At 38.5% G+C, this 16,437-nt stretch overlaps 1 protein-coding gene across 3 annotated transcripts in view; it reads right to left on the reverse strand.

The window, feature by feature from the left end:
- The window catches only part of DLG2 (discs large MAGUK scaffold protein 2), a 1,818,644-nt gene that overhangs the window by 1,325,037 nt on the left and 477,170 nt on the right, over positions 1 to 16,437 (reverse strand). For 2 of the 3 annotated variants that reach the window (XM_078156955.1, XM_020993659.2), the window contains exon 2: positions 7,966 to 8,127. In XM_078156955.1, coding sequence (XP_078013081.1) covers positions 7,966 to 8,127 — 162 coding nt within the window. The remainder of the gene's footprint in view (positions 1 to 7,965; positions 8,128 to 16,437) is intronic. The other variant, XM_078156957.1, reaches the window with a different exon arrangement.

The raw sequence follows: 16,437 nt of genomic DNA on the forward strand, positions 1-16,437 counted from the left end.
TTAAAGTGCTCTCTCCTTGATTAAATAATCAAATTTACAGAGCCCAGAAGAATCTGCTTGAACAATGATAAAGCAGTTAGGCAGAAATTTGGTTCAGGCTGATATTTTTTTAAATTATAAACCACAATAAACTTTAAATGTATATGTGACAGCTAGGTGGTGCAATGGATAGAGTGCTGGGCCTGAAGTCAGGAGGACCTGAGTTCAAATCAGGCCTCAGACACTTACTGGCTATGTGACCCTGCCACTTAACCCTGTTTACCTCAGTTTTCTGATCTGTAAAGTGAGCTATAAAAGGAATTGGCAAACCACTCCAGTATCTTTACCAAGAGAACCCCAAATAGGGTCATGAAGAGTCAGACATGACTGAAAAATGACTGAAAAACAACTAAAAATTAGGAAAACAAGATCAGGTACTTTTCACAGGAAAAGCTTCTTAGGAAAAGCTCTTATCCAAAACAAGGGATAAGAAGTGATAATAAAAGACAAAGTAGACCATTTCAATGACATAAAAAAAAACCCTTTCAAATTAACAAAATCAATGTAACTAGGATAAGAAGGGAAACTTTCCATAAAGAAAACATCTCAGTATCAAATTACTTTGATAATGGTCTGATATCCAAAATATATAAGGAATTAACACAAATATATGAGATCAAGAGACATTTTCCAGGTGATAAGAGGTCAAAGGATATGAGTAAATAATTTCCAAAAGAAATACAAAATATTGATGGTAATGAAAGAAACTGTTCTAAATTACTAATAACAGAATTGCAAAAAAACCCCAATAAACCTAGGTTTAACCTCATACTCAGCAATGGCAAAGGCAACAAAAAATGGTAATAGTCAACACTGGAGGAGCTGTATAAAGATAGGTATGCTAATACAGTTTGTGGAACTATTGATTGGTCTGGCCATTCTTTCAAGAATTGTAATTCTGAGAGGAAGAGAGAGGGAGGGAGGGAGGGAAAGAGAGAGACAGACAGAGACAGAGAGACAGAGAGAGAGAAACCCCTGCTCTTAGACCCAGAGATCTTAACTATATGGCTGCCTCAAAGAGGTCAAGGGCATAAAGTTCATCCATTGATTAGGGCTTGGCTTCTTTTTTTTGTCACTCATGGGGTATGAGGAAGGGATTCTGGGAGGAGAGGACAAAAGAAACTAGGCATTTGCAGATTTGACTTCCCTCTAGTGCCCACAGGCCATAGCACAGCTATTAAAAAGATTGGCTTGCTTTCTTCCTAGCTCAGCTCTCGTGTCCCCTGTGTGAAGAGGATCCTTCCTGCTATTTACACTATGCCTCCCAAATTGCTTTGTGTATGTTTGGCATTGACTGTGCTGTGAACGTGTTGTTTCCCCCTTCAGAATGTAAGTAAGCTCCCTGAGTGTTGAGGCTAATTTTTGTTGTTGGTGGTGGTGGTGGTGGTGAGATCTGGTCTGAGATCAGATTTGAGCTCGGGTCCTTCTGATTCCAGGGCCAGTGCTCTATCCACTGCCCCCACATAGTATATTCTTAATAAATGCTTGCTGAGTGAATAAATGAGTGAATGAATGGAACACCCTGTGCTTATGTGTCAGAGGGCCGGCAGCTCAAACAGATGCCACCTGGTGGCTAATTCAGATAATATACTCAGCTAATTAAGCTCTGGATCATTGGCACAGTAATAGTTCTTCCTCTAGGTTTAAGAAAGGCTCAGCCCTTTCTTAAATCTTTCTTCTTTTTTGAGCTGCAAAAGTATCACATTTATATTTAGAGCCAGAAAGTTCCTGCAAGATAATTGGGTCTAAAATTTCGATTTGACAGATGAGGAAAGTGAAACCATAAAAGGGAACACAAACAATCCCCCAAAGGTCACACAGATAAATAACTGTAGTGCTAAATATTTAACCTAAGCCTCTTGATGCCTAGTCCAATGACATTTCCGTAATAAAAAGGGAAAATTAGAGTAGAGATCTGATTATGTTCTTAACTGGCCTGAAAAAAGATTATTTTTGTGTTTATATAAGTAGCAGGTAGTACAATAGATACAGTGGGCCAGTAGAGTTGGTCCTGAAGTCAGGAAAACAGGAGTTCAAATCTAGCCTCAGACACTTAACAACTGTGTGACCCTGGAAAAGTCATTTAACCTCTGTTTGCCTCAATTTCTTCAACTACTAATGGAGATAAAATAGTACCTACTTCCCAGAATTGTTATAAGGATCAAATGAGATAATATTTATAAAGTGCTTAGCACATAGCCTAGCATACAGTAGACATTATATAAATGCTATTGTTGTTGTTATTATAAGAATTCAAGGCCAAGAGAGGTTATTTGGCTTGTCCAAGGTCATACACACAGTTAACAGCTGATCCTGGAATGTGACTTTGATTCTCTGAATCTAAAACCAGGCCTCTTTCAACAATACCAATCTGTGTTCCCTCTTCTTAATTTTTAAGGAGAAGGAGAATGGTATGTGAACATTTTAAAATGCTTCTGTTGTGATGACTCACTTTCTCAAAACCTTAAAGGCAAATTATTTATAAGCCAATGCTACAACCAGGTGGTCCCAGTTCCTGGGGAAGGGCTCGGGCATTCAAATATCTTGTGACAGGACAGGGTCTCGCCTCCCCCATATTTTTCTTTGTCTAACCCTAACCCCACCCTCATCTTTCTTGACAGATGGTTCTGCATTATTTGGGCTAGGCTTTCAGGTTCCCCTTACAATTAATGATAATCTAGGCAGGAAATGTTTCATTTACATAGATCTTTGACAGAGAACAGGCATGCCTGCATTTAGGATACATCTGCCAAGGCCATATTTCCCTCAAATGCTTCTCCTCACTAATCTCTGGGCACGGAAGGTGATGCATAATTCACAAGCATTCAAATCACTGCCAAAGTCTTCCTTGTGTTTTATTAGCTCAGTCCCTTGCACTCTAGATCTGAGGAACCTGTGAAAACTCCCACAAGACCTAGTTGTCCCTGAAGCAAGGATTCTCAGCTACTTCCGCCATCTAGTGGCCAAAGAAAATAGTTGCATATTCTTTGACTAAAACAGGCCTTGAAAGTTATTTTTTTTCCCGAAAAGAGCACATTCAACCCAGATTTCGAACCAGCAGTAGGACAGCAACCATTATTTCCAAGGAGGAAGTAGAAGTAGTTACAAGAACATATTAATGTAAGAGTCTTTCAAATGTATAGCAATGATTACTGAAATTTATATACATGTTAAAGTATGTATGCATTTCATTTAGGCCTCACAACAGCCACCATGGGAGATACAGTGTGATAGACATTATTAGCTCCATTTTAGAAATGAGTAAAAAAAGCTCAAGTAAGTAATAATATGACTTATAAGTGTCATAGGCAGTATTTCCTTTCTCCTTGTCCAGTCCACCATCAATGACACCATTCTGCCTTGTTTGTGGTTTGTTTTCCTGATTGTTCTACCCCTATCAATCCATCAACAAGAATTTACTGATCACTTACTATACATATATATAGGGGCAGCTAGGTGATGCAGTGGACAGAGCCTGGAGTCAGGAAGACCTAACTTCAAATCTGGCCTCAGGCACTTACTAGCTGTGTGACCCTGGTCAAGTCACTTAGGCCTATAGTTTCCTCATCTGTAAAATGAGCTGGAGAAGGAAATGGCAAACCACTCTAGTATCTTTGCCAAGAAAACCCAAAAATGGAGTCATGGAGAGGTGTACACAACAAACAAATGAACAACAATAACTATTCATAGACACTGTGAGGAATACAGAGGAGCAAACTTGAATGGACATTGATCAAAACCAAGAAAGTGCAGATGAATGAAAGGAAGTGAGGCTGAGAAAAAGCCTTTGAATTAACTGTTAAGAAGCCATTGGTGACTTTTGATAGAGTATTTTCTCTAAAGTAGTTGGTAAGAAAGCCAGACTACAGGAAGCTAGGAAGTAGGTGTGTGGCAAGTGAGTAGAGAATTGGTTGAGATAGCTTCTGAGAATCCTTCTGATGCTAAGATCCCATAATTCTATGCTACTTACTTTATGTACTGAGTACCCACTAAGTATGAAGACACCTTCTTTCCTCTCAAGAAACGTGTAATTGTATTAAGGAGGCAAATCTATCACACAAAACACATGGAAAAATTACCCAAATGTACTAAATTCTGTGGAAGCAACATCAAATGCAATTTGAGACCAGAAAATGGAGAAAACATTGTAGGCTAAAGCAGTAGCAAAAAGTGGGAGAAGCCAGCTTGCCTAGGTGGACCCCCCTGGGCAGCTGCCCATCATTCAAGGATCAGTTCCTAGTAACCATCCCTGCAGGTATCATGGAAACAGAAGCCTTCATTCTAGAGATCCTATGGACTATTCTGGTTGAAGCAGACGTGTTCCTAGCACTCCAAGACAGTCTCCCTATGATTTCTGCTTTAAGATTGTGTGCCATTTGTCCAAAGACCAATTTAATTAATTACAAAGAGGCTCATCACCAGGGGGTTGGTTAGTAGTGGATTATTTTTTCAGCCACTCATGAATTCACCTCTTGAAATGTCAAATGGTCATGGAGGGAGTAGATATAGCTGTGAAATTACAGATCCTTGAAGTAGTGAAGGCAGGTTGGCTAGGTGGGGTGGACTCAGATTATCAAACTTCCTTGAAAGCCAAATAGATGAGAACTTTTCATCTAACAGTGTGTATTATAGTTATCACTATTTGTGTCTTTACTATAAGACTCAGGGACTAAGTATTGTATAGAATTTGTTTGTGCCTGGCACCTAGCACATAGTACATACTTTTAATCAATTTTTGTTCAATGGTTTGGACTTCCTGTGGTGGGAAACACAGGAAGCATGGGGGTAGATGTAGATTTGGACCTGAAGTATAGAAAGCTATAGTCCATTCAACCTTTCAGGCACTTACTAGCTATCTGAAGATGAGCAAGTCACATAACCTGTTAGGAGTTCAGTTTCCTTATCTGTAAGATAGGGATAAAATAATTTCCCTCATTGCATCACAGGCATACTATGAGGAAAGTGCTTTAAGGCACTATGCAAATGTAAGTTCTGGGTGCCACATTTTAAGGACACTAATAAGCTAAATGGTATTCATCAGAAGACAGCTAGGGTGTTGAAGGACGGGGAGATCATGCTGTATAAGGAAAAGTTGATAAAACAAGTATATTTACACCGAAAAAAGAGGAAACATGGGGAGTAGGGCAGGGAGAATTGGATAGTTATCTTCAAGTGTTTCTGGGTCAGACTCTCAAATATGTCAGAGGTATTGAATTTGCTCTACTTGGCCTGAGAACTAGAAACAATGGGTAGAACAAGCTGAAAAGTAAATTTAGGATTGTATAAGATTAAAAAAATTTCTTGGCAATTTGAGCTATTCCAATGTGGAATGGGCTGCCCCAGGAGGTCATGGGTTCATCCTTCCAGGAAAATTTTAAGCAAAGAAGGAAGATGACAAGAGGACAAAGTAGGAGAAGGTGAGAGGAGGGAGGAGGAGGAATGTTAAAATAATGAAGCACATTTTTCAGAGCTTTAAAATTTGAAAAGCACTTTATATGCATTCTCCAATTTAAGCCTCACAATGGCCTTATGAGGTAGGTACTACAGGTTTCAGCACCCATATTTACTGAGAAGGAAACTGAGGCTCAGAGAAGTTAAGTCACTTGCCCAAGATCACACAGCTAATCTGTGATCAAGGTGAGGTTAAAACCCAGGTCTTCTTGACTCCTAGCTAGATGCTCCACTCACTACTCCTTGCTGCTTTTGAAGAAGTCAATGTTATAGAAGATTTTTTCATGTGTAGAAATGTGCATATAACAGTAATATCTATTTAGTTATAATTAAATTCATTTTAAGATCAAATGATTAGAGCAGCATCCTAGAATATATAAGATCTGACTCAATTCCTGAATGACCAATAAATGTCATAGGGTCCCATGGCACAGATCAGGATCTTTCATGATACAGTGTAATCCCTTATTAACTGCTTCCACCACCCATATCCCTGCTATGGTTTAGTTAGTAATCATGTGAAATTAGATTTGATGGTCAAGAATATCCATTAAAACTAGGCAAGAGGCGATAAAGGCTTAATTTGGAATGGTTGCAGTATGGTTGGAAAATAGGGAAGTATTTGAGAAATATTGCAGCAGTAGAATCCACTCAGTGACTGAAAGACAATTTTTACCTTTAGTGAATGTATTCAAATACTGCCTTTATTATCCATTAGCTCTGTAACCATAGGGAAGTCATGAGCTCCAAGTGTCTCAGCAGTACAATGATAACAATCACAACACTAGTACCTGCCTCACGGGAACGCTGTGAAGTTCAAAAGTGTGTCAACATTGCTTTTAAGACTTCAAATGATCTAAGCACATTCTTATTTTATCATTGGATATGGGGGCTGAAGGAAAGGAAAGCACCACAATGTTTATTGAAAGGAGTAATGAATGAATACTATGAATTCATTATTAATTTCCATAGAGCCACCATTCAAGGGCCCCAAGGAACTCTAGAATACCAGGCCAAAGGGCAGGAGCCATTTTGTACCACTGAGGGGACTTTCTTCACTACCGAACTATATATCCAGAAAGTCATTGCTAAGCCCCCCCAAAATGAAAAAAAAATTCCAAGGATATATAACATAAAACTATTTGTCCTCTTTGCTTCCCACCATCCATTTTTCTGCTTTCATAACATCACCCTCAGTACTTACTTCACCATTTACAATACACTTCCTATGTCAATCTCCACTTTTCCAAAGTATATCCTTCCAAAAAGGGCCAGACCATATGCCATCTCCTTGATAGAGACCTCCTGGATTTTACCCTGCTTACCCTACATACCAGAAGCGATTCCATGAGTCATCATCAACTTTTGGTCATCCATATAGTACAAATGATTCCTCCAACTTGTGCTGTCATGATTTACTTAGATGCCATTTAAAACTAAAAGAGAAAGGAAGCAAGCATAGCTCCTACAGCACTTGGGACATTCTACTTCCTGCCATTCTCATATAGGTCTTATTCTTCCCATCAGACTAATTGTTACAAGGGCAAAAAAATCTCTTTGTATCTCTTGGCAATTAGTACCAACAGGTCTTTTAAAATATTTTCTGAATTTAATTGAACAGAATTATTGGTCAATAATGTCCAGGCAGCAAAATGCTAGCTAATTCTTTCCTATGTCAATAATTATAGATTCCTCACTTCAGCATATCTATCTTTGTAATATTTTCCATTTGTACTGTATGGACGACCAAAGTTGACTTTGGTCCATCTTTCTTTAGCCATTTTAAGTTATATATAGGAAAAAATATACAATCACTTATAACACTATTTAAGGAAAAAAAAGCTATAGAAATGCTGCAAACACTAAACATGTTAAAAAAAAATCTTCTCCTATGTATGCCTTAATCTGTCAAAATCTATTGCTTGTTGAGAAGCTGGTTAAAACTAAAGGAGAATTAAAGCAAGGGTTGTTCAGCATACGCTAACAGATAGAGAGAATATCTAACCAGAAGCTTCCTCAAGGACCACATGACAAAGTGCAAGGCTAACATCTCCACATGGGTAGTAGAATGCAAAGCAAGCACAGTGTATTTTCTTCCTTAATCTCTGACCAAGGCCAGCAAAGGAGAGGAAGTTCGAGCCCCTCTTCCCCTTCCCCTTTATATGTGACATAGGCTCCTTAATAGCTCTGTTTTTGTTCTTGTTTTTAACATTTCACCCTCAGCTATTCTGTAAGAATCACACACAGACTCTGTATACCATTTGCCAGAATAAAATAAGTCAATTATAAACTACTACAATCCAATAACAGCCCATTTGTCAGTAGGGCATTGCGACGACTGAAGAACATGGTGGGATTCCAGGGAAAAAAAAAAAGAGACTCCTTGAATGAATCCTACAAACATCTCTTTTGACTTGCAGACCAGGTGTCGAGTACGATGGCCTGATGCAATAGACAAATATCAACCTGACTCACCTTCAGAGGAGAAATGTGGGACTGCAAAACATATCCATGCACATTTTCTATTTGTGACAGGTTCTTCTCAGACACATGAACAAGTTCAGGTCCTCTTACTTCATGGGTTAGACGAGGTAAAGTATGATCATGTGGAACATCTTCATCTTGATAGCGATACTTCTGGGAAAAAAGAAAAAGGCATCAGTTCTAGGAAAGGGTGAAACTCTGAAAACCACAGATCACTCATTTATTGAGTTCTGACATCAAATCGACAAGACTGATGTTTTTGCCCAACCAGCATCATTTACAGTCTCAGCTGGAGGCCAGCCATGCTCCAGCACAAGCACTTTGGATATTGAACCTGATATAATTGGTACCTCAAGCAAATTACGTCATGAAGACGCAGCTGGGAGAGTGGAAAGAGAGCTGGACTTGGCAGCGTGGGATCTGGCACAGTTTGGGCCTAGTTCCATATCACCTCAGACATGTCACTTTTCCTCTCTGAGGCTAATTCATCTTTGGTAAAATTGAGATAAAATACCTTACATGGTAGCTTTTTGCACTGAAATGCTCATAGAGAAATATAGGCCATTATTATCATTCATTTTAAATCCCTACTGATGATCTCTAATGTTAGGTGCAATACATCTTAAGGGAGACATAGGAGGAAGTATAAACCAACATAACCACTATCCCCACTCAGATCCTGATGGGGACAACCCAGAAAACTGAACTCAAGAGTCTTAGGAATAGTAGAGCCCCTCAAACTAAAGAGTGCTGCTTCCAGACCACCCTAAAGACATCTTTTCCTCATCACCACCAGCAATGACAACTGACCAAATGTGACCAACAGGCATATGGCTAAAGAGACCCTACGAGTAGCAGGAAACAGCTATTCCTGCATGCAGATTAGCCCTGACAGCTATTATCTGGGTAAACAATTCCTGTAGGGAATGCTCCAGCCATCCCTATCAATAGCCACACACAGGGCAGGTGAGGCAGTCTACCTGAAGCAGCAAGCAGTGCAGGTGGAGAGACAGGAAACAGAGTATGCTAGTGAAGTTAAACTACCACCAGCACTTTGACTCATGTTTCTCCTCAGATATTCAGAGAGGGGACAGCTATCACCCCGCACCCCAGAGGTTTGGGAATAGCAATGCTTCCACTCCAGCACCCTTAAACAGTATCCTGGGAAGCATTCCTGCTTCTGCGATGTTACAGCCATAGCTACTAAAGACTCAAAAAAGAAAACCAGATGGTTCAATATCAAAAATGTTTATAATTTTATCAGTGGAAAAATATTAAAGAAGAAACCTAAACATCTACTTTGCCACTGCACCCTAAAGATCATGGGACTTTTCCATCAGACTTGCAGCTGAAACCATCCATGTGTATTTGTTGTCTCTACCATTTGAATGTGAGTTTCTTAAGAGCAGGGACTGCCTCCTTTTCATATTTGTGTGCCCAATGTTTAGCATGGTGCTTTGCACATAGTAAGGGCTTAATAAATTCTTTATTCATTCATTCATCTATGGACATGCAAGGTACTCTCGTTCCCTTATCAACAATATCAGTGCCTGACTCAGTTTCTCTCTCCATCACAAATCTTGCCCTTTTTTGGCAGAGGGTTGAATACATATCGATATTCCCTCAAAAATCGAACCTGACAGTTTCGTAATTCATTTCTGACCTTTTCCATTCCATTTGAGCTGCAAACAGGGATGACCATACTTTTGATCTTGCCAGCACCCACAAATGTCACACTTGCATGTTCATCAATTCTTAACTTTCTGTATCCAATGAAAATCTTTTTTAACCATTCTATCTTCCCTTATTCCTTTCAATTCTTAACCCTGTTTTTCATTTTTACTGTGACCTCCAGTTCTTCTACTCCTCAATACTTTTCTAAATGATCACCCCATTCTAGCTACACTCTCTTCCCAATCTCAACCCCTTGCTGAATGTGTTCCACTCAATGCTGTAACCCACTCTAGAATTCCTTGTCGCCTTTACTTCTCACTGATAACATTTTGCCAAACTCCAACACTCTAACTCATAATAGCCATTTATTTAATCCATATTCATATATGTTTGAATGGAACTAGAAGAAACCACAAAACCATTGTTATTGAATCCACCAAAAATTTATTCTAGATAACCTCAAATGAATATTTACTGCAGCAAAGTTATCAAGCTACTCTTCCCCAATTGATTTACCAAAATGGTTATTCTAAATTTTCTTATCTCGAATCCATAACATTATTGGCTTTATAATGATAAAACATTACTTAAAGCAAGCCTCTTTATAAGACTTATTCCTTTCGGGGGTGGAGGGGTTGAAGAGGAATACATCATCTCTCTGGGCTTCAGTTTCTTAATCTGTAAAATTGGGGATCTGGACTGTTGTTCAGTTGTTCCAATTGTGTCCAACTCTTCATATCCTCATTTTGGAATTTTCTTGGCCAAACTATTGGTTTGTCATTTTCTCTTCCAGCTCATCTCACGAATGAAAAACTGAGGCAAACAGAATTAAGTGACTTGTCCAGGGCTACATAGCTAGTAAGTGTCTGAGGCCAGATTTGAAATCATTAAGATGAGTCTTTCTGATTCCAACCCCAGTCCTTTATCTGCTGCACTACCCAGCTGGATTTGGGCTAGCAGACCTGTAAAAATCACTTTCAATTTTCAAGTCTATGAACCTCTGAACTTCATTCTGCTACAAACTCTTGTTCATATGGAGGGTTGCTCAGAGATTGACTCCTCCATTTATTTAGTCTACTGTCCCTTTCATTGGTTTTCTTCTCATACTATTGTTGACTTCCCAGGTTCCCCTACTTATTATTTATTAGCAACTCATAGCCTCATTAAATGAGGCAGATGGCACTGCTAACAGAAAGCAGGCTTTGCAGGAATGTCTAGGCTTCTTCTGACACACACTAGCTATGCCCTAAGCAGGTCACTAAACCTCAGCATTCTGGGAAACTCTAAGACTGAGTTATACAGCAGTGGTGCCAAAATCACATTGAAATGGAGGGCACTGAGCCATACATAAGCATCCTTGAGGACCGTATACTGACTTAGTTTTAAATTTTAACATTACCTGCGTTCTGTTGCATTTTTATTAATTTTGCTAAATATCTCCCAATTATATTTTAATCTGGTTTGGGCCACACTGGGGAGTGTTATGGGCTATGTGCAGCCTGTGGGCCACTTGTTTGACACCTCTGCTAGAGAATATGTGCCCTTACAAATTGGAAGTGGGAATTTCATTACTGACAGTTTTCCATGCTCATAAAATCTTAGGTGCAGTCTGGGAGAGAGGAAGGTTAGGGAAAACCTCTTACAATGTTAAAGCTGGAAGGAATCTTTAAGTTGTTCCAGCCCAGCACCTAAACCTTATAGGAGTGAGCTAGGGAGTTTAAATAATTTGCTAATAGTCATAAAGTAAATTAGTAGCAGAAAGAGGGCTAGAGACCAAGACTTCCAGTGTTTCACTACATCATGTCACTGCATCTCTATCAGGAGAAAGCATCATGGTACAGCTTAAAGAGAGGAGAAATTGAAATAACAGACCTCTGCTAATTCCGACTTGTGTGAAATTGGGTCTCAGTTTCCTCATCTGTAAAATTGATGCATTGGATTTGATTGGCCTTCCAGTTCTACATCTACGAGATTGCAACTGACCCCAGATGATCAAAACCTCAAACTTATAAATCGTTGGTAGTTCAGTGGAGAAGATGTAGAGTAATGGTCAGAATGAAGATTGTTATTTTCCTGCGGTTGAGTTGCCTGTGCTCTCTCAATGGATACTTGGAATCATCAGGCCCCCTTGTGGATGAGGCTGGCATTTATTCTAGAACTGCTGATCTAGGCATTGCTAATGGCTGTGTAACCCTTTAATTCAGTTCGATGCTCTCCTCTCTCCTACTCTTGCTTTCAGAAGAGAAGCAGTGGATGTTAGCTTATTTGTCTGACAGAAATAAAGTCAAGATTGGGCTGCTGCTGACAGTTTTGGACTGCCTGTGTCTTAAAGCATAAAGACCCAAATTTCCTTGTATATCAAAAGAAAATTCACCAAAATAAAATGAATTCCAGGAATCTAGCAGGAGAAGGATTCTGAAAGCTTTAAAAAAAGGAGCATTTATCAGTATATACATACATCAGTTTATCTCCCCAATCACATTAAGATGTTGACACATTGAAAAATAAGTTTTTAAACTTATAAAAAGTCATGATGGGTTTGTTTTACATAACTTCCTTTCTTGAGACCTAAGATCTATGCCACTGGCAGAAAACAAAACAAAACAAAACATTAAATTAGACAACAAAACTCAGCTTTCTTCTGTAGCTAATGACACAAAATTGTCATTATATGTTAATTAATTCCAGTATTAGATGGTTGTGAAGTCAAATCCTCCTGATACCTGAGGCAACCCTCAAACAGGGTTTTCCTTTATTTGTAGAGTTGGTAAGCATTCTGCATCTCATTTGGCTGGGGATTATGAGCTTAAAGCTAGAAGGGGCACTAGACATCTTCCCGTGCAACCCCTCACTTTATAAATGAAGAAACTGAGTGCAACAGTAGCTAAGTGCCTTCCCTAAGTCTAACTCCACATTCAAAGACTTTTGTACCACCACAGCAGATGAAAATCATTTCAGAGAGACCTGGGCATTTTGTCTTTGGACTGCATGCTTTTGTGACTGAGTAGAGCCTAGAAGTGACACTAATTGCCCAAGATGCAAAACTGAACTAACTAGAGAGCAGCTTCTTCTAACCACAGGTCACCAAGAGAGGGAAAGAAGACATCTTGCTTGCTTTGCCATTGAGTGAGCAGTCTTGTCAACCTTAGCACCAGGTTAACTCAGCATCACTGCACTGTATTTCATTTTGAAGACCTGTGATTTTCTTCTTTTGAGCACTTCCTTCCCCAGGGCTGATCTCAACCTCTTCCAAATTCAGGATATTGTTTCGTGGGTTGTTCTGATGAAAAAAAAAAAGACTGATGGCCTCATCTTCAGTGATGTTTCCTACTTAGCTAAGTAAGTCAAAAGGAAAGGTGATACACTGACCAGCAGTCAACTGGTACTCAAAGCCTTTCCTTTCGGTAGGCTCTTCCAGAGCCTGCCATCCATTGGAATAGATTTCAGGAACCCAAGGATATCTCTACCTTATGTTATATATTAAGGAGACTATGGAATTAGAATTATTTGTTTCTCACCATTATCACAGGAACATGCCTAGTTCCAGTCAAATATGCAAGAGAAAGATAATCCCTTTCTTTAGTTTATTTTATCAGCAATGAATGTAATGAAGGGGAAAAAAAACATGACTTCTTCCTTCTCATCTCTACCTGACCTGCTCTCCCAGGGCACAAGGTGAAGAGACTTCCTCCTGTACTCACATGTGCATTTGTGCTCCTAGAAGGGAGTGATGGGAGATCTAATAGCCAGAGTACCTCTCAGTTTAGAGGGCATGACTCTTCTAGTCATCCCCTCCCTTCTCAGTTTCCATTCTTGGCCCTTCCCTCACTGAAGAAAGGGAAGAGAAGTCTGATTGGCTTCTACATGTTTGGCCACACTAAAACAAAATGCCATTAATGTAATGGAAAGAACACTAGACTAGGAGTCAAATGAATACTTCTTCTCTCTCTTAGCTCAAATTTCCTTACTTGTGAAATGGAGATGATTTCACCTTTGTTATGTCCTCATAGGTGTGTTGCAAGATCCAAATATGATCCCATATTTAAATTAGTTTGCAAACCTTAAAGTACTATCTAAATTCCTGGGAAGAGGGAAAGGAAGATGATAGCAGTAAAATAGAAGTTATTCTCTAGGCTAAGACACTAATTAGATGTGTGATCTTGGGCAAGTCACATCACCTGTTGGAAGATCTATTATGTAATTTCAAAAGACAGGAAATTTATACTTGCACTACGTATCCCACAGGGTTATTCAAATTAAAGTGTTCTATCAACCCAAATGTGCTTTAAAAATGGGAGTTATTTCTCCTTTTCCTCCTTCTTCTTTAAAATGAGAAAGTTGAACTAGTACATTAGTGTCAGTAGTTTTGGAATCAGATCTGGACTCCACTCTCAACTTTGTTCCTAAATGCCTCTAGGCCATAAAACTATAAAATAGAGGTTAAACTAGACCTCTAAGGTCATTCCCAGCTTTGAAACCTATGATCCCTTCAATCACTAACATTCTACAACTCTCCTATAAGCAGCATATAAGAAGCATATAGGGTTGAAGAAATGGTATTTTCAGGTGGATGAGATCTTAGCGATCAAAGTTAACCATTCACTTAACCATGAAAAGGAGTGGATGATCACTTAGAACCTTTTAATGCTTAACCAATATTCTGAGGATGTGAATCATGGTAATATAGAAGACATCTCATGTGGTCCCAGGCATTTCACTAAATGATCAAAAAAGATTTCTGGAAGCTGGCACACAGTAACTGCCTTGGGAAATATCTACATCCCAACACAGTGGTGAGCGTCGCTTCCCACACTCAGCAGAGGTTGGTTTTTTGCTCCCATGCTAAAGAGAGGGAGGAGGATGGGGGACGCTGAGCTAACGAGTGAGGACAGAATTAAAGAATGAATGAGTGGCTCACAACTTGAAAGGAGAACGAGAACAGAAGGAACGGGGGAGTGAAAAGAGGACGTGATAACTGAGACCAGGAGCTACCGAGGCAACGCAATCCTGAAAAGGAATAACAGTAAGCAAGAAACTCAGAAAGGTGACAGGGTGAAATGAACGTTTTCCTTCTTCACCAGCTTCCTCTTTCAACAGTGCTAAGTAAGGACAATGTGGCAGTGAAGAAAGAGATGTAGGAGAGCTCCTTGAGGGGAAGGATCATATCTTAGACATCTTTATATTCTCTGCAGTGCATAGCTTGTAATTAGCAAGAAACAAATATTTAATTTCATGTACCCTTCCTGTTCCTCTCTTCATTTTCATAGCCCACAATGAAATTTGAGCATCTGCTCATTAGCCCCATAACCCAGTTCTTCACTGGATTCTGGTCTCTTTACTCGTGGCTTTATTTCACCTCTCGAGTCCCAAAAGCATACAGAACAGTCAAGATTTAACTGGCAGAAAGCTGCCAGTATGGGAAAACGTAAGACTTGGGTTCAGATCCCACCTCTGACACTTAGTAATTGTGAACACAGCCAGGTCATTTAATTCTTCAAGCCCCACCTTCCTTGTCTATAAAACATGAATAGTAATAATACCTGAGGTACCCACATCAGAATTGATGCAAGGCTAAAATAAGATAATAAGTATAAATGAACAGAACCAAGAGAACATTGTATACAGAACAGCAATATTGTTTTAAGAACAACTTTGAGCAAATAAGTCATTTTGACCATTATAAATATATAAATTAACTACAAAGAACAGATGAAGGAAGACACCATCTGATTCTAGACTAAAGGACTGATAAATACAAGTATGTATAGAATGTATATATGTGTATATATATGTATACATATGTGTATATGTACATGTGTGTATAGATATAGACATAGTTATGTATACATACATATTTGCGTTTAATGGTAGCCATCTCTAGGGTGGGGAGAGAGAAAAAAGTGAAAAAAGAAATTTACATGATAATTCTATCATATATTTTAAAGGAACAACAAGTTGTACATAATAGATTTGCAGTTTCATGTGCAATCATCTTTTTCTATTATACTATGTTGTGGAAATGTTTGTTTTACTCCATAAATTAAAAATAAGATAAATATATTTTTCTAAAAATATAGGAACCATAGTTCAAATTTTAGTTGTCAAAAAAAAAATTGCTGAATTAATTTACAAACATTAGTATTTCATTCCCAGGGTGAGTACAGATCCAGGAACTGTATAGTCAGATATAATTTTTGCCATAGCTACATTTTTGGGACTCGTGCAACAAAGTTCATTCAGATAAATTAGGAATATTACTGTTTGAGATATTTTGGACTAGATGAGGGCTACTTTTAAATTGTACTCTGGAAGTTCAAGAACTCATCTGATTGGTACTATTCAGTTAATTCTTGAAAAAATAATCTTGACTCTGTTTACAAAGGTTTAAGTTATACAATACAATGATGAAATTTTCGTTATAGCTTCCATAGCATTCTGCTCCAAAATACATGAACTTTTGTGCATTTCAGGAAGATCAATATAATCTTCAGGTAAAACCAAAGATGATAAAACAAGAAAATGGTTGGCTTTTCCAAACTCCAGATTTAGCAAATTTGTGTACATCTTAATCAAAGCTTTGTTTAATATACAGATTGCTTTATATAAAACCTTTGTATATCATCACAATAATTTTAGTAGGGAAATTTTTATAGAAAAATTGCTTTATGAAATATCAAAGAAAATATGTCTTTTAAGGTACATTTTTTAAAAGTTGTAGAGACTTAAGTCACTTATGTTCAGAAAATTTAGGGTTACCCTCAAAAAAATACATTATGAAAAAAGACAATG

The sequence above is a fragment of the Phascolarctos cinereus genome, unplaced genomic scaffold, assembly GCF_003287225.1.
Source record: "Phascolarctos cinereus isolate Bilbo 61053 unplaced genomic scaffold, phaCin_HiC Scaffold_726;HRSCAF=1367, whole genome shotgun sequence".
In the NCBI taxonomy this organism is placed as follows: Eukaryota; Metazoa; Chordata; class Mammalia; order Diprotodontia; family Phascolarctidae; genus Phascolarctos; species Phascolarctos cinereus.